Raw genomic sequence first — 18,695 nt, forward strand, 5'->3', positions numbered from 1 at the left:
TTTTTGGGGTTGAATATATAACTTATGTATATAAATGACTGGAATTTCTGTCTATATGAAAGCATACTTGCTACAAATATGTAGCACACTTAATCTATTCTTAACTCATCCAAAATGAATTGTCTAATGTGCTTAGAAGCCAACAAGGTAATTTATTTAGCAAATATGCCTGTTGTCAATTTAATTTAAGCCAGCGCCAAACATCAACTTCAGCTAAAATCAATGTCAAAACAATTTCGATTCAACTCTTAAACTCAGTCGAATGTGGGAAATCAACAGCGTCCAAGCCGAGAGACACATCAGCAGCATTTGTCGATTTGACAAGCGAAAACAGTTGCTAAAGTGGATGACGCTGGTGTTGGCCTCGGACGCGGCCTTGGCCTGAACAGGAGTGTGGATACGAAGGGCGGAAATCGGAGCGGCGGGTAGCTGCGTTTTGCGGTCGCACAAATTGCGGAGTCGTGTGACCAAATCGTCAACAACAACAGCGACAATGCAAATTGCTTAGATTTGCGTTGGACCACAAAGCGTCCCGACATGGTCGGACACCTGACCGGCCAGTCAGCGGGCATCAACTAGAACTGGTGTTGAAGGATTCACGATGTGACAGTGTCCGTCCTTTGACATGCGGCATAATGTTGCTGCCAGCCAGGCTGACTGTTGCTGATGAAGGCACCAACAGAGACAGCAGAAACAGCGAGACAAAAACTACCACACACACACACACACGCACACACCTCACAGGGAGAGCACAAACTGCTGTTGACAGCGACAGCAACAAGGACAACAGCAGCAGCAGCAACAACAACAGCAGCAGCAACAACAGCAGCAGCAACAACAACAACAACAACAATGTCGCTAACAACAGCGGCAATAAACTTGAAGTTGACAATTGTAAAAAGCTGGGCACATGTGAACCAGCCACCCGGCCCCAGCGATGACGGCAACAGCATCAAACAACTGAAATGTTAGCAGCAACAAACAACAGCAATAGAGGCAACAACAACAACAACAACAAGCAACGGCAATCATAAAATCAACAACTATGAAATTCATCACCGGCAACAGCCGCTCAGTGAAAGCCGCTCGTTGACACTTCCGCCACATGCTGAAGCTGGAGTCACTGGATCAGCAACAGCAACAACAACAGGCAGTTGTTGCTGTCGCACCATCAGCAACATACAACTACAGCAGAAACAGCAACAGCAGCAGCGATGGCATCATCATTCACAGAGGCAACGGCGACGGGTAAGTGAAATTAATTGCATTGTTTTTGGCCAATGAATTCCTAGTTGCCAGTTTTTGTTTTCGGCTTAAACGCCTTGACGCCTTTTTGCCAACAACAATAACAACAGCAGCAACAACAACAACAACAAAAACGAATACAAAACACACAACAGCGGCCACAGCGCGTTAAGTCCTCACCCTGCCTCCGGGAACTCCTAATCCTGTGTGCCTCTACAGTTCATCACACGTGATTGCCGCAGTATGTTGCAAGCATTTGAAAGCATTGCGCTGTGGCACAGTGTTGCCAGAGTGTTTGTCAACAAGCGAACATTAAATTTCCAGTGTTGTTAAAGCAAAACTTGTAAACCATTTAATCACAGCAATTCTAGAGAGAAGGGCATGACACGTTTACCAAGTTTTAGAAAATTAAAAAAATTAAATATTATTTATTTAATATTACCATAATATAAGTTAGTTCATTACGCTGCATTTCATAGCGCGACAAAAAAATCTTATAAGGGAATCGTGTGAATATAAAAGGAATATTTCAATTGAATTAACTAACGTTACAAAATGAACTTGAATGCTGCCTTTGAACTCGAATGTATGTGCACCACACAGCACTGTCTATATATATAAAGTATATATAGAGTATTTAGTTCTAAGATAATTCAATTTAATATAAGGCCTATTAGTGCTCTAATAGTGCACATTAGTTTTTAATCTCGTCGAATGAACCGCTCAGCTTAGCTTCTATCTATTTACAAATGCATTTGCAACCACTGTGCGCCACTTTGAATGTGTTTAGAGCTTGCTCGGTCTGATGCCTGCGACTCCAAAGCTCCGCTGCATGCCACCACATTCGCAGCAGTCCATCCACACATGCCACATCCTAGCAGCGCCCCCTCCGTCCGTCCTGCCCGCTCAGCGACCCCTTCGTCGTGGTTTTATCGCGCTGCTCTAGTTAGTTACCATCATCAACATGTTGACATGTCTATGACTGCAGACGCACACACACACTCACATGCACATATGTGTATGTGTGTGTGTGTATGTGTGTGTGTCTGAGTGCGTGTGTTGTTGTTGCATTGCGCCAAGCGAGCTCAACAGCGTTTATCACTCATGCTTATGGTCTTGTTTTTGCGGTGATATATCACACTTGACACTCATTCATTCAGTTTTAGAGTTTAGTGTTTTGTTTGGGCTCGTTACCAACATCATCCACCCCCTCCGCCCCCCTTCACCGACCGTTTTACGAACGCTTCTCCCGTTATGCGACTGCCTGTGACCAGCTAACAGCTGTCTGCTTGCCACAACGCTTCCATTTGAATTTCATCACAATTGAAGCAACGCGAAACGAACCATTCAAAATTCGCCCATCCCCCACCCCCACCTGAAAAGCTACTCGACTCAGGATCTGGCACTGTGTCCCTGGCACAGTTAACGGCGCCGCAACTATCTTTAGCCTGTGGACGGCACCCAACACGCCCCATTCACCCTCTCACTCACTCACCCCCCGCCTCACCCATCAAGCCAAGCCATGTTGCGAGTCTTTGGTGATTCCGTGATATTTTGGCCTGATGAATGCTTCTTCATAGACGTCAGTTCTCATTCACATGCTGTTGCTCGTCATGCTCTTCCTTATTATACCCTGTACGCATTAAAAATTCTCTGACAGGATATGCTTCGGTTGTAAAGACATTTCCATTTACAAGGAGTTTATAAAATGTTAATCAACAATAATAGCCTGACGAAATGTGTCTGCTGAGAAGTTGATAATTAAATTTTCGATTATTTTTCGATAAATATCGATTTCCAAATTCTGTTAAATATGCTTACGGAAAATATAACGGGATGCAGGGTGTCTGCTAGTCGAGCGCCTTCAGCAGGCGCATCTTGCCTGTGTTGTTGCTGCTGTCCTCTGTCTATGCTGACTGCCTGTTAATTTGTGCGCTGCAGGGGGAGGCAAGGTGAGGGGTGTTTAGTGTGCGGCAATTCATCCACTCGCATCACTCACATGAATTTTCAACACTGTTTTTGGGATATTTGTCCCCATGTTGTTGTTGTTGTTGTTGCTGGTGGCTTGTGTTTGTTTTTCAATTGCTCCACAAATGTTTATGCAGATGAATTGTATTTTGAGTTGTGTTTTTGTCTGGCTGTGGCCATGGCTCTCAGTGTGCGCCAGCGAACCGAGCGTGAGTGTATGAGTGACTGGGCGGTGGGTGTGGCATGTGTAAGGAGTGCCGCTTGGTCCTTTGCCGCTTGATGAATGCGGCAAATGTTTGCTAAGCTTTCCATAATGTGACTATAAGTTGTGGCCAACAATATGAATGGCTTGATAGGAGTTTGTCTACATATCGATCCAGAATGTAGATAAACCAATAAATGAACTGTTAAAAGTGCAAAGAGTGCCAGAATTAAGGTTTCCCTTAAATCTAATATAAAGAGACAGATGCCAAATGCAGTGTCCGGAATGGGTTTGACTACAAAGGGTAGTTTGGCCTGCCATTAGATATTTAATTTTTCGTTTTACTAGCTAGAAAAACTCTTGAATATTTGTAACTTCATCCTTTCCAAGACCAAAAATCAAAGTTTAACATTGAATTTGTTAGTGGTAAATAAGACTCAGAAGTTTTATGGACTATATTGTTATGAACTGAAAAGAATGAGAAGAGTGTGGATATGTGAAAGAATAAGGTTACGTTTCAATTAAGGTTATGCCAATGCAGCCTGCATTTTTGCTTAGAACACGGCAGAGTATCTCATACCTGGTCTTCGAGCTCTAATCTTTACTCTGCTGTTCTTCCAAAAACTCTTTCGAGAACCGAATCTACCTCTAATGCCAATTGTTTAATCCCATCCTACGCCTATAAAACCTAAAGCATAAAACCAAAGATCTCATCCTAGCCCAAATTCAGATTTCCACAAAATGCCCCTCTTTTGATTGTGCGTCCTTTTCAGTTGCGTCTTGTAGTAAATTAATTGGAAGCTGCGTACAGAAAAATAAACAACCCGCGGCACTGATGAAAATGTTGCCAAAAAATACTGACAGACGCTTTACCACAACTCATAAACATTTGCACAAATGTTTTTGGTAGAAAATATAGAAAATGTTGCATATGGATATAGATTTTATTTAAACGTTTTTTTTTTTTTTTTCAAATATCCGATGTGTGTAAATGTAATTTAGCAGGCGGGCTGGGCTTAATTGTTCGATGCGGGATGGTTTGGGTTATGGCTGAGAGAGGGGTGAGGGGTTGTTCAGAAATGCCATTCAAATATAAAGTTGTTGTTGCTACAATGTAGCTGCAGCTATGAGTTGCAAATGTATCTGCAGCACGGTCTAAATTTAACGCCAACAACAAAAAGTTGCTCGCAAAACAAATGTTTTTGACGCATTTTTCGTAACGTGCAAGGGGGAGGGGTTGGGGCCGGCCAGAGGGCCAGAGGCATGGCTGGCGCCAAGCATTTACAGATTTTATGACGCCGCGTCGCAGTCGACGCGACGGCGTCAGCATCAGCGTCTGACGCGCCCGTCACCGCAAAGGTGTCAGAAAATTGCATGCAGCAATTTTCAGCCGTTTGACAGATGGACACGAGACGGAATCAAAGGGAACGGGACGGAACGGAATGGGGTGGAGCGGAGCGGAGTGGGACAGCGTGTGATAAAATCGTGTGTCAATTCGATTTTTGACGTTAACCGCCGCCTAAACAACAGCAACAGCAACAGCAACAAAAACAACGGCAACATGCGGCAAGTGCAACTTTATTTTTTTTGTTTTATTACCTAGGAATGGGTAGCATGGAATTGGAATTGAAATTGGGTGCCGGCTGGGCTGTTGCCACGGCTTGTTGCAATAGCAGCGGACGCGCAACATGACATCTGTGGCATCGAATTGGCAGCTGCTGCAACGCAATTGCTGCAACCTGCCTCCAAGATGCGATGCTGCCGGCAGTTTGTTGACGCTGCGTTGTGGGCGAGCTAAATAAATGCTAACCGGTTCGGTCATCAGCTGAGTGACAGCAGAGCGACAACCCTGTCCAAGGCGAAGGACCAAGGGTGAAACAGAACAAGGTGTTGAATGCTCAACACTGTGCAAAAATGAAGTGCAATTCATCACAAGTTCATATCGAAAATATAATTATTCATTATTTACTTTTTAAAACATGAAAGCTCAGTTCTAGTCTTTAAACAGAGTTGTTCACATTAATTTGCTGTCAACCTTAACCTCAAATCATTTTGTGTTTCACCTCCATTTTGTTTCCACAGAAACTTTTAATATTAATTGAATTACCCCAATCCATGCACTTACTTATTTCAAATAAAAGTTATGGCTTACTCTTAAGACGAATCTCAAAACTAATTTGATTTGAAATTAAGTTTTGCCTCGTCCACTTCACTTTGCCCGCTATAGCCAAAATTGCTGACCGATTCTTGGCAAAACAAATAAAATTTATTAAAAAAAGAGATTTACATATATAAAAAAAAGAGAAAGAGACAGAGTTTGTACGCTATAAAATTGAAAACCGATTTGAAATTCAAACCCAAAAGCGATTCATAATTTAAGCCAATCTCCCAATAATTGTAACGTTTGGTAAAGAACAATTTTCAACTCACTTTGGTCTGTCAAGAAATAACAATTTCGCACTTAATAATTAAGCAACACTCAAATTTGAATGCTCAACGAGCTTGTTACATAACCTCAAATGTGTGGAATGGAACATCAAGTGTGCTATGATCCTATTATCACATATTCTTTTTTATTATTTAATTAATTATTTTTTGGGCATCTAAGTAAACATCGTCAGGCCATATTCGGAGCCTACAAACATTTATAAATTTGTATATTGTTGTTCACAGAGCTGCACACGCCAGATATTCTCTTTCTTTGCTCATCAAAGTAAAAATAAAAAAAAAAATTGCATTGTGCAATTGAAATCATGTTACAATGTGCCACGAGATGAAAGAGAGGTGGGGTAGGCATGGTAACATTCCGTTATGTCACATTTCTAGCCCACAAATAAAAAATAGCGAATCCAACTTTTGACGTGTGACAGCAGTTGGCGTTGCATTTTGGCCGCAATTGTCAGGTGCCGCGATATTCGAGGACCTGTCAATCCGATTTCAGATATTTGAACATATAATGGTAGAGTCAAGGGGAGCACTCAGCCCACAGCTCTTCTCTATGAATGGAGGAGCTTTAATATAGCTTAAAACAGAGTTGAGTTTTATCAGCTAAGGAATCATTAAATTTCATTAAATATAACTATTCTATACTGATTTATATACAGCTTTACAGAGTCATTTAATTTTAAATTAAATTTTATTTATTCCATAATTATGTTTAAATTTCAGTCAAATATTACGAAATTCTTTTTTATAACTAACATAACCTCACTTAATATAGCAGGAAATGCAACGATGCGTATGCTTGATATACAGGAAAACCAAGCTGAAATCCGAGCTGAAACTGGAAATATGAGTAGTAAGCGACAGATAACTGGAAATAGTAAAGAAAATCAAAAAACAAAGAACTTTTCTTAGAAACGCCGAACAAGAAACAGAACGTAATAAAGATGCGTAATGGTTGCCTGCGCACAAGTATCGGAAAATAATTACGGAAAAGCAAAAAGGATGAAAAGTTGACGGAACATAACCTGAAATATTCGGAATAGAAACAATTGAATTAACCTCAACATTTAATAAAACTTGTTTTGTGCATTAGGCAAATGTTGCAAATCATGTTCCATTTCCGAAACACTCATAATTGCCGGCCGAGCAAAGGCAAAGCAGATTGTCACGTGCGCAAGAGGCTGCCCGCCTACCCATTCCACTGTTCCTTACGCAGCACGTTATAACCTCAGCTCAGCCTCAGCTCAGCTTTTGCGGTCGCCAAAAGCAGCGCAGCGCATTCAACAATTGGGCTGCTGTTGCTGCTTTTTCGCTGCCGCCGCTAAGTGGTGTGGTGGGAGTGGGGAGTGGGAGGTTTGTCTGGGCAGCGATAAACGACTTGATTTAGCATTTTATTTTGCATTTGTAACAGAAGCAAACAAAAAAAAAGAAAGAGTTAAAAGTTATACACACGCAGCTCTTCAAATTTTTGTTTTGATGCAGAGCCCACAAAACAGAATGCAGCAGCAGCACAGCAGAGCAGAGCAGAGCAGCAGCAGCGAAGCGCTCATTTCCTCCGTCTGCCCGCTGCGATGCTTCATTTTCAATTTCAATAAATAACCTTGATTTAAGCGGCTGCGGCGTCGGCAGCGACGCCAACGCACAGGCGGCTCCCACCCCCACAGTCGTTTGACCAGCTGCAATGCAAATACAAAGAGCGCTTGAGAGAGATAGAGAGAGCGAGAGAGAGAGAGAGACGGCGGGCCAGACCGGCCCCCACACACAAACACCTGTCACACTGCACATTGTCGCCACTGCACAGCGCTGTTCGGTCTCTCTCCCTCTCTCTGTGTCTGTGTGGAGCTCTTTTGCACAAGTGCTCTCACGGCCATTGCAGTTGCTGTTGTTCCGCTGCCCATTTGTTTCCATTTCGATTCATGCGTTTCGCTCAAGCTTTCTCCTCATTCCAAGCCAAAGTAGTAAAGCAGCGGCTATAAATCAAAACAAAACTGCAGCCGCTGCCAGCTGGCGACGAAGCCGCATGCGCAGACTTAACTCAGTCAGCAGCAGTAGCAGCAGCAGCAGAAGCAGCAGAGTTACTCTCTGAGCACGTAACGCTCTCTTTCTGTCTGCTGCCGGCATATATCAATTTAATGGGGAAAACGTCGTCGGCTCTCTCTCGCTTGTGCACGCCACAATTCATTTTGATAGCCCTCGCGCGCGCGTTTCTTTCGCTCTCGCTGCGACGTCGCCACTGCCGCTGCTGCTGCGGCGCTGCTATTGCCGTTGCTGTCAGCTCTCAACGTTGTCAGTGTCAAAAAGATGTTTTAGTCGACAACGGCAGCGCTGAACGAAATCATGTCGCACATTTTCATTGTTGAATTTTTCGCTAGAAATTCAACAGCGACAACCGCAGCAACAGCAGCAGCAGCGCAGTAACGTTATTGTCAAATGCAGCGACGTCGCTGCCGACAGCGGGCTACCAATACAATTGCAGTGCGTGGCGCGTGTCAATCAGTCGACGCTAATAACTCGACTGGTCCGGTTAACGGAGAACGGTTAACGTTACAGCTGACGTTTTAAACCGATTCAGCAAACACATTATAACCGTTTCGCAAGTCGCGCGCGTTTTTCTAGTCGCCCAAACAAAAATTCACAAAGCAACAGCGGAAGAAGCAGAAAAAACAGCGCCAGCAGCAGCAAAATAATAATAATAAATTTTGTGGCAAGCGTCAGTAAATCATTAAATTAATAGCCCCACGCACACACACACACACACACACACACACACACACACACGCAGCGGCACAGCTGTTGTGCGTGAGTGTTGTTGGTATTTGCCAGGAGGAGGAAGAGAAAGCGCTGCCTTCTGCTAGTGCCTTGAAAATTGGCGGCAGTTGACCGCAGCGACGACGACGCATGCAACACACACACACACACACACACACATACGTACACATACACATAGGCACATTGAGTTAGCGAGAGTTCGTCATCAGGCAGAAGCAGGCGGGAAGGCGCCGTGTTTCGTCCCCTTCGCCCATTGTGACATTTGATTTATTTGACGTGTGTGTTTTTGATAGAAGCTCAACACGAAACTGACACGTTCACACACACAAACACGCACACAAACACACACACACACACACACACACACACATACAAAGTATACGTAGCAGACGCCGCTCTCAAGAATTCAAACGTGGAACGAAAATAAAATGAAATACATTTGATTTGTGCTTGTATTTGTATTCGAACTCGTGTATTTGGCTTAGTTAAGTGCGTTCGCGTTCGCCTCAAAGTGTGACCAACAAACAACAAACAACAAATAATAACAATAACAACAACAACAACAACAATTCGCCAATCGATGTGCGAACTTAATAACAGTATTTAAAGGCAGAGACAACAAAACTAAATTATTCACAAAAATGATGCTACACGAGGCTGTCATGTTGGAGATCTATCGCCAGGCGTTGAGTGCAAGGTGAATTAACCGTTAGCTGTTAACCGTTATTAGGCATATGCTGTGACAGTAATTCGTTTGATGCAGTGTTGGAAAGTTCTAGAACGTGTTGTTATATGAAAGTTCTTAGAAAAGTTGGAGCAAGAGCATTAAAGCTCCTTTTAGAGTTTTCTTTTTAAGAGCGTGAGGTAGATTGTTTTTTATTTTATTTATGTTAGCATCTGGATCGTAATAGACCGTGTAGTAAAAATAAATATTTATTTGTTGTAACTTTGAAATGCAGTTTTAACCAACGATTGTTGGAACTTATTTATTCAATTACTTTTGTTAATTGCTTGCACTGCTCTTGTGAATTTAAACACAATTTGTAGTTGATAAAATTGTAAAATGCTTAAATTACGCAAATAATGCGCTAGGAGCTAATAACATCGTTTCATGTTGATAAAATTTGCATTCCATAAATATTTCGAAATTGTTTTATATTTAAATTGTACATTTTGGCGATTAATTATGTACTTCCAATGGCGCCTTCTTCTAAACAAATATATTCATATTATATTTGGCACACTTTTGTTATCAATTCTTAAAGAATTTACCTTATCTGAGCACTTGCTAAGTTCATCAGAGCCATTTAATATATGTTAATATTGTGCGCTTTTAGAAAACTTTGTTCATGCTAGCAAAAATGTATATTTAATACATATACAAAAGTAAATGAATAAAATAATTATTTGCATTTGAAGTATTTGTTACGTATGATTTTATTTTTTTTTTAAATTAGCTTAAATGATATGATAGAGTTTTTCCCTTTACCATAGACCCAAAGATTTTTACATTAGATTACTAAAAGAAATGTTGAAGGTGTTTAAATACTAGTTTTTATTTTGAAGTTGAACATCTCGATTCCCGCTATGATTCCAATTTATTATTTCTTAAAGTCCCTAACTGCTTTATAAAACAATTATAAATTCTTCAAATTATTGATCTTAAATTAAAATATTTCCTACAAATGGTTTTAGTAAATTTCATTAATAATAAACAAGGCCGACTCAAGGTCAATATTGGTTGTGTTTTTATAAAAACAATATCCGGCAAACAACCAGAAATAAATCTGGTTATCTGGAAAGCTATTTGAAGAACTTTCCAGTTCTATCAAAGCAGACTTTCATGGCAAATGCCTTGTCCCCTCTTCGAAGCTTGAACTAGTTGAGAATTACAAGCGTTAAGCAGCGAAAAAGAAAGTATACGCAGTTAAGAAAATCAGAGTCTAAGTCAACCAACTACTAGACAGCTTAATTGATTTTTCAAGATTTTCGAAATTATTAAAAAACAGAGATTTATATGCAGGCAGTATTTTATGGCACTCACAAACAAAATTCCAAGAGAGCTTCCCGCTGAGTTTCATATCCGAGGCATATTTTTTGTACAAGCAACTCCTTTAAAATATGCTCTCTGAATTGCATATTCCAGCGAGCTGGCGAGTCCGCGTTGTCAATCGCGGGAATCGAATGCATCGGCGGCCGCTGGAGACGCCCGCTGCCCGTCCAACGAGTCGCACTGCTCGGCCAACGATTGCCTGACCCCGGCGCCCACGCCCACAGCCAGTTCGCCGGTGGGCCTGCCGCTGACCGCGACCCTGGCGCCCTCGGCAGCTGCGGCTCTGCTGCCGCCGCAGTCGGCAGCGATGGCCGCTTACCTGGCGGCCGCGCAACAGAATCACCTGCTGCTGACCAATCCGTTGGCGGCGGCCGCTTCGCTGGTGCAGCAGGCCACACAGCAGGCCGCCTCGCCGGGCGGCCATGCGCTGGAGGAGGAGGCGCCCGCCTTGGACTTTAGCCGGAAGCGCACGCCCAGCGATTGCGAGGCGACGGCCAGCGACGAGGATCAGGAACAGGATCAGCCGGATCAGGAGTCGGCGCCTCTGGACTTATCCGTGAGCACGCGCAAGCGCCAAACGCCGAGCATCGAGCAGGACACGCCGGCGCGCAAGCTGCCACGTGGCACAGACTACAAATCCCCGCTGCCGCCAGGCAGCTGGGTGCCACCCATCAATCCCTACCTGGCTGCCGTGGCGGCCAAGTCCGGGCTGAGCGGCAAAATGGCGCCCAGCGAGGCGAGCAAGGCGCTGGAGAAGATGAGCGAGATGAGTCGCCTGGAGACACCGCCGCCAAGCAGAGGAGCCAGCGGTGGAGGTGGCGGTGGCGGCGGAGGAACTGGTGGAGGTGTCACATCTGTGACTGGAGGCGGAGGCGGTGGCGGCCGGCACAGCGCCTGGCAATCGCACTGGCTGAACAAGGGTGCGGATGCGGCCAAGGATGTGTTCAAGTGCGTGTGGTGCAAGCAGAGCTTCGCGACGCTGGCGCTGCTCACCACGCACATGAAGGAAACGCAGCACTGCGGCGTCCAGGTGCCCTCGCCCTCGGCGGGCCTTAGCCAGGCGGCAACGCGCACCACCAATGCGACGTCCACAACGACCTCGAACTGCTCCAGCAGCAGCTCGACCTCCTCCAGCTCGTCCAAGTCCGAGCTGAACATGCTCATCAAGGAGACAATGCCGCTGCCCAGGAAGCTGGTGCGCGGCCAGGATGTCTGGCTGGGCAAGGGCGCCGAGCAGACGCGCCAGATCCTCAAGTGCATGTGGTGTGGCCAGAGCTTTAGGTCGCTGGCGGAAATGACCAGCCACATGCAGGAGACGCAGCACTATACCAATATCATATCGCAGGAGCAGATCATCTCCTGGAAGTCCGGCGACGAGCGCCCAACCAATGGCAACCAGGGCCAGGGTCAGGGCGGCGGCAGCAGCAGCAGTGCCACGCCCACTGCGACCAGTGTCAGCGCCGTGTTGACGTGCAAGGTATGCGACCAGGCGTTCGCCACGCTCAAGGAGCTGAGCGCCCACATGGCGCAGCAGTCGCACTACAAGGACACGGCCTCCAGCTGCTCCTCATCGCCGCCAGCGCCGCCATCCGGCTCTGCCGCGGCGCTGAGCTCGAAACGCGGCCGTCAGCCGCGCAACGAGAAGCGCAAAAAATCGCTGCCAGTGCGCAAACTCCTGGAGCTGGAGCGCTCCGGCAGCGGCGCCGGGCTAGACTCGGCGCTGAAGCCGCTGCGCGACTTTGCGGCCGCCACGAAGATCACGTGCGAAAAGTGCGGCAGCAAGATCGAGACCGCGCTATTCGTGGAGCATATACGCAAATGCCTCGGCGACAGCATACCCATACCGCCCCGCAGGCCGCCAGCACAGGAGCAGCATCCGCACCAGCGTCTGGCCAGTCCCAGCATATCGGAGAAGCCAAGCAGCAGCTCGGGAGCACCCTCCGTGCTGAATGCGCTCGAGCAGCTGATCGAGAAGAGCTTCGAGTCACGAATGGGTCGGTTGGCGCCGGGCTATCCGGAGACTGGAACGCCGCTGGGCGCCAGCATACTGAAGCGTCTGGGCATCGACGACAGCAGCGACTACACGAAACCCTTGATGGATGCGCAGGCCATGCAGATGCAGCTGCTGCGCTCCACGTATGCCACGCGGGATCGCAGCGCCAGCGAGTCGAGCTCCGCCAGTCGCGTGGAGTCCGCCTACACGCCGGACAGGCAGCAGGCTACGCCTCGACGCACGCCTGACACGCCGGCCTCTTCGGTTACTGTGGCCACGCCCTCGCTACCACCACCGCCCAGCAGCAGCAGCACCACCATCATCAAGTCGGAGCCCCTGGAGCCGGAGGCCGGCGAGCTGGAGCCCACCAGCCGGCATCTGATCAATGTGAAGAAGGAGTTCAGCATGGAACATGCCACGGGCAATCCCCGCGAGAGTCCCAGTGCCGGCAGCGAACGGTCCAACAACTCGCCGCCTGTCCAGAGCACTACGCTAGCCGAGAGCGGCAGCCTCCTCGCCCTTAACTCCATGTTCGATCAGCTGAGCAGCGTCGAGACCAACAACAATAATACAGGTATGCAGGGACTTGACAGGGAAAGTGCACGGGATCGACAGATTGTGGGGCTACGAATAGATTCTCTCCATTATGAGAGGCATTGCAGACAAAGGATTTCTTTAGATACGTGTCCCATCAGCTTATGCCATGGAACCAAAATTCCTTCATCAGATTAACAACCCTTTGGGTTATACGAGCTGTAGCCAAACCTATGGATTTTTCAGACGAATTTAAAGAGGAATTTAGAGGGCAGCAATGGAGCCAGTCTAAAGGATGCCTTAAGGCTAAAACAGGGAGATCAAATTGATGAACTTCGAGTCAAGCCAAACTGAAGAAAACACTCCCTACTCCTTCTGTAGAGTTAAAAGAAAAATCTAATTTTTCAAAAGGATTTAACCGATTCCCAAATAAGGACCTTCATCATGGTACATCACTGTTAAAACATTGGATGCTCCATTGGACTTCAGAGAGGTCATTCTTTTATGATTTCCCTGAAATATAAAGTGATCCGATATTTATAAAATATGTCAGCAGCATAGGGAAGCTGTTTATTGCTACATAACTCCTTAATTCCACGCTTATTCCGCAATAATCAGTGGAAGCAAAGGAACTCAAATTGGCTAATGAGGAACTGTTGCCTTAGACTGGACTACAGCAGATCTCTGAGGTCATCACCTTTAGCTCACTTTAAAATATAGACATAGTCTTAAATTTACCCCCCTCCCGCCCCCTTCCATATTGTATTCCACACTAATCACCTTTATACGTACTACTCACCCATTTTTTCAGGACATTGCTTCAACAACAACAACAACAATAACAATAACAACAACAGCAATGCGAATGCCAGCGCGAAGAAGCCAAAGGCTCACCCCTTGGCCGCCCTGCAGAAACTCTGCGAGACAACAGATCCGCCGGCCTCAAATACGCGAAGTGCATCCGCATCTTCCACGGTTGCCGGGCTGGGCAACGGCAGCGACCTGGTCGCCTTCAGTTGGGCGTGCAACGAGGCGGTGCTGAGCGCCGGCGCCGGGGCGGACGCCATCATCAAGTGCTCGTTCTGTGATACGCCGTTCGGCTCCAAGGGCGCCTATCGCCATCATCTGTCCAAGGTGCACTTCGTGAAGGACGCCGGCGAGGATTCGCCGCCGCTGAAGTCGCCGGCAGCCGCGCAGTCGCCCAAGTCGCTGCCGCTGGCTTCGCCCAAACGTTCGGCCTCGCGCAGTCCGGCAACGCCAGCTGCACCCCCGCAGCTGCAGCCGCAGATGTCGCCCTCGCCTTACGACGAGAGTCCGCAGTCGAAGTTTCTCAAATACACGGAGCTGGCCAAACAGCTGTCCTCCAAGAATGCCTAAACGTAAGCAATGGAGGGGGGGGGGGGAGAGGTCAACTTACGCTATGCAACAAAAAAAACTAGAAGTGTTAATTGTTCTTAATTGTGTTGCATAGTGTAATCGATGCTTCAGCTGAAACTCTTACGCAGAGCTCTGCATTGATTCCGATCAAAGAGAACGAATCAAGTCTGCAGATAATTTAGCTCTCGCTCTCGCTCTCTCTCACTCGCTCACACGCTCTCGCATTTTATCGCTCTCTGCAGCCGCATTTCCCCTACTTTGCTGAATTGGCGGCAACATTTCCCCAAGTCTGTGTATTTGCCCCATGCTAACTGTCTGGGGTAGTAGTGTGTGACGTCACGGCGCTGACGTCTCAGTTTGCCCAGTTTTATTGTTTGCCAAATCGCACAGCTTGCCATCGCATTCGCACGCGCGAGAGGCGTGCAAAATTCAATTACCACCACTTTGACGAACTGCTGTCCATCAAAGAGCACAGACACAGACGCACACACACATGCAGACTGACTCGCATTAACAGTGCAGTGCAATTGCAGGCGTGCTAAAGAGCGAGACGGCTGTAGTGTGCGCAGTAGTTTGACGAAAGGCGACGACAACAGTTCGTCAAAATGAAAAACAAACACACAAAGCAAGCGAGCAGCAGCAAAAACAAAACACAAAAGCAAACCATGCTGACCCATGCGATTGGATGGAGCAACGGCAGCAAAACAACAATAAGAACGCTCAAGTGGGTGGGGGTATTATTGAGTGGAATCGAAACCGGTCTGAGCGCAGAGAGCAAATTCATTGAGTGCATTTTGTTGGCTCAAAAGATATTGCAAATCGAAATCATTTTTCGCGGTTCCTGGTCAAAATGTGTGCCAAAAACTACAAAAAAAAAAAAAAAACAAAAAACAAAAATAAAACAAAATTAATTAATTAAAATTAAGTAATTACAAAAATGCAACGCAGTATACGTAAAATCTTGAAAAACCAAAACTTTCTCTCGAAAAAAGAAAACTAATTTTTAAATTGTATTTTTGTTCCTTTGAAAATGATTGTATACCAAGCCAAGAGGCAACAGTTAGGGTGGCAATTTGAAATACGCATTCAATAGTTTAATGTAAATAAACTTAGTAATTAGCACTTCCTTCCAAAAAATCAATATATATATATATATATATATATATATATATATATATATATATATATATTATTAATTAATTACTAACAATTGAAGTCAAATCAAAATGTAATCACGGCAACCCATGTATACGCATAAATTATACAAATATACTTAACTATATGAACATATATATAAAAACTACTTGAAAGCAAATTATATACACATATATAAATACTAATATATATGTTTACAACTCAACTCTCAACAATAACAACAAACTATATATATAAATATATATAAATATGTATTTAACCTAAGATTAAACCTAAGACTTCCAAAAAAAAAAAAAAAAACAAGAGAAAAGAAACTTAAAAAATGTCAAACATTTCATCGTCATCTCAAGAAGAAGAAGAACATCATCAGCAACCAGAAACTAATTTATAAATTTACTTATTATATACCTATGAATGATATATATGTACGTATACGACTTGTATTTGAGTTTTTGTGATATTATTTTTAAAACTCCTTTCGCTTCCTTTTCGCCTAGATCATAAGATCATAAGTTAGTTAAACGACATGCAATAAAAAATAATATTTCAAAATCCCAAACAGCAAACGGTTAATTCAAATGTATTTCTCAAAAAATTTCGAAAAAAGTGGCTCACATATAGCTGTATCTATATCTTCAAATTCAAATCTAAAGTTACCAAAAGCAAACGGCTCAATGCAGAAGATGAGTTCAATAAAAAGTTGTATGTTTCAAAATTAAACATTTTTTTGAGTTTACATTTCACTCAAGTCTCACATCCGGGGGGATTTGAGCTTAATGGAAATTTATATGATATTCAAAATATTTCTGGACTTTTTGAAAATTTTCTCTTTGATTTTCAATGTAAATACATTCATTTTCAAAAACGGCTTGGAAAATTTTCAAAATTAAAGGGAAATTAAAGGTTTTGCGAAATTAAAAACAAAATATTTTAGAAATTGGATTTCAGTTTGGGCTTACATCGGGAGCCTTAAGGGGGCGTATCAATATATTTTTCGATTATTAATTCTATTAATACGTTTATTTAATTTTGCAATATTGACTTTGAATAAAATTAAGGCTGTTCTGCTTACTGTGTTCAAGCATTTTTCAAAAATATATATATATTTATATATATGCATATATTTATATTTATTTATTTTATTTTCAGTTTTAATTTTCACAAATGAATGCATGTGGAATTATACTTGAAACTATTGATTTAATGAAAGGTAAGCTGACATACAACATTACTTTTAGAATATTTGCTCTAATAATTATTTTCAATGAGTTTTAATTAGGGGAACAGTGGAAAGGAACATACGCACATATGTTCCATTAAAAACGTTTTATACGCGAATAAAAGAACATATTCGACCATAGAGTAACGAATGTTTATTTTTGTATGAATCAGAATCGACTTTACAAACTTTATTTCAACCAAACAAAAGCTTGTTTAATAATGAACATTAAAGTGTTGTGATGTGTGGCTGGGGGCGTGCCAAAAAAAAAGAAGCTAAGTCTTTTACAGTTTTACATCTGTAATGGTCAAAATTGTAATGCATGAGCTTCAACTTCTTTTATGGATATTTCATATATATTATAAGTGGACAGATAAATTGTTGCTTGTTTTTAGTTGAACATTTTGCAACATTTTTGAATTTCTAAATACTTTTTATTAACTATTGTAAGCCTTATTGTTAGGCCTACCTTAGTCCCATTCAGTTCTAGTTCTATTGACCCCCATTCTTCACTGGACTCTCCCAGTGGTAGCCCCAATGATACACTCCTGCTGACTAGGTTCAGACCTGGCCAAATGCCAGTTAATTGTGGATTGCAGACATGGCATATCAAATTGTAAACTAATATTTGCTAATAAACACGGCGAGTTAATTAAACCTGAATTATGGGGCACATGTAGCTAGGACTGTGGCAGGGGGTGGAGTTGTGGCGATGGGCTGGTACAAGGGGTGGGTCGCAAGGGGGGTAAGAACAGGAACATGCGCAAAATGTGAACGCGATTCGCTGATTTATGGCCAACAAAGGATTAAGACGCGACGCCCAGATACGAACTTCATAGATGCCACACACACACACACACACACACACACACACACACACCCACACACACACACACACACGCTACTGCTTGATGTACATAAGTGTATGTGTGTGTGTGTGTCTCGTATCTTTTGCGACACTGATGACGATCCAAAACGCCAACGAAATCTCCTCGAAAACTTCAATTGCCAAAGGATTCATTTTCACTTAAAATTTATGATGTGTTTCGTGTTGTTTTTGAACGGAGATGGCTCCGCTACCCCCTCCTACCACACACACACAAACACACACACACACACACATATACCTCGCCTGGGGGCGTGGCTGTTGCCATTTGGTGTCACATTTGTGTTAAAAGATAATTTTTGGCCAAAAATGTTTCACAAAACTTTTCCGTCCGCCTCAGTGTTCGGTGTGTTCGGCTCCATTGACGTCTCGTTTCGCGTGGTTTTCCTGCTTCTGCACCCCGCACGCCGCACCTTTGGTCCGACGTTCCCACGACCCACTCCCGGCTAACTCCTTCCCCTACTCCTCCTCCCCATCCTGCTGCTGCTGCTGCCTCTGTCTCGCTTAATGAGATACAAACACATAAATTCTCAAAAGTGTCATGCATCGCAAATAACGGTTTACTTTTTTGCCCGTTTGATAAGCCAACAAAACTGCCGCCTTTATACACTCACACAGCAAGTGAGTGTGTGAGTGTGTGTGGATGCGGGTGGGTGTGAGTGTGCTTAGATATGTGTGTGTGTGACAAAATTCGCTCGAGGCGTTGAAAGCAAAGTATCAAATTTGTACACAGCACAACATGAATTTATCTAGAGGTGCGTACATCACCAGCAATAGAACATGCGGTATCATTACATCATCCGTAGTACATCATTTAGTAAGAGTACATCATCTCTAGCAAATTACATG

General features: G+C 44.1%; 1 protein-coding gene and 2 long non-coding RNA genes across 4 annotated transcripts in view; all 3 read left to right on the forward strand.

Annotated features, from left to right (window-relative positions):
* LOC116651397 (uncharacterized) overlaps nucleotides 1-18,695 on the forward strand; it is a 151,035-nt gene that overhangs the window by 99,378 nt on the left and 32,962 nt on the right. The window contains exon 4 of the long non-coding RNA XR_011416729.1: nucleotides 16,891-16,951. This is a non-coding gene — a long non-coding RNA (uncharacterized lncRNA). The remainder of the gene's footprint in view (nucleotides 1-16,890; nucleotides 16,952-18,695) is intronic.
* On the forward strand, nucleotides 5,952-7,028 carry LOC116651396 (uncharacterized). 2 transcript variants are annotated; one of them, XR_011416693.1, is made up of 4 exons: nucleotides 5,952-6,199; nucleotides 6,260-6,448; nucleotides 6,636-6,713; nucleotides 6,773-7,028. It is a non-coding gene; the product is annotated as an uncharacterized lncRNA (long non-coding RNA). The 2 variants fall into 2 exon arrangements; XR_004304384.2 differs by having other exon boundaries at nucleotides 5,956-6,448; nucleotides 6,773-7,027.
* On the forward strand, nucleotides 8,170-16,041 carry tio (zinc finger domain-containing protein tiptop). Its single transcript, XM_002051531.4, has 3 exons — nucleotides 8,170-9,326; nucleotides 10,776-13,249; nucleotides 14,021-16,041. Exons 1-3 carry the CDS (start codon nucleotides 9,271-9,273, stop codon nucleotides 14,584-14,586), a joined length of 3,096 nt encoding a protein of 1,031 aa, XP_002051567.1. The 5' UTR covers nucleotides 8,170-9,270; the 3' UTR covers nucleotides 14,587-16,041.

The sequence above is a fragment of the Drosophila virilis genome, chromosome 4, assembly GCF_030788295.1.
Source record: "Drosophila virilis strain 15010-1051.87 chromosome 4, Dvir_AGI_RSII-ME, whole genome shotgun sequence".
Taxonomy (NCBI): Eukaryota; Metazoa; Arthropoda; class Insecta; order Diptera; family Drosophilidae; genus Drosophila; species Drosophila virilis.

Bases quoted from the DNA above. Each gene is read 5' to 3' on its own strand.
- tio (XM_002051531.4), top strand. From the start codon at position 9,271: ATGATGCTACACGAGGCTGTCATGTTGGAGATCTATCGCCAGGCGTTG. The intron at 9,327-10,775 runs GTGAATTAACCG...TGCATATTCCAG, and splicing joins CGCCAGGCGTTGAGTGCAAG to CGAGCTGGCGAGTCCGCGTT. The intron at 13,250-14,020 runs GTATGCAGGGAC...CCATTTTTTCAG, and splicing joins GACCAACAACAATAATACAG to GACATTGCTTCAACAACAAC.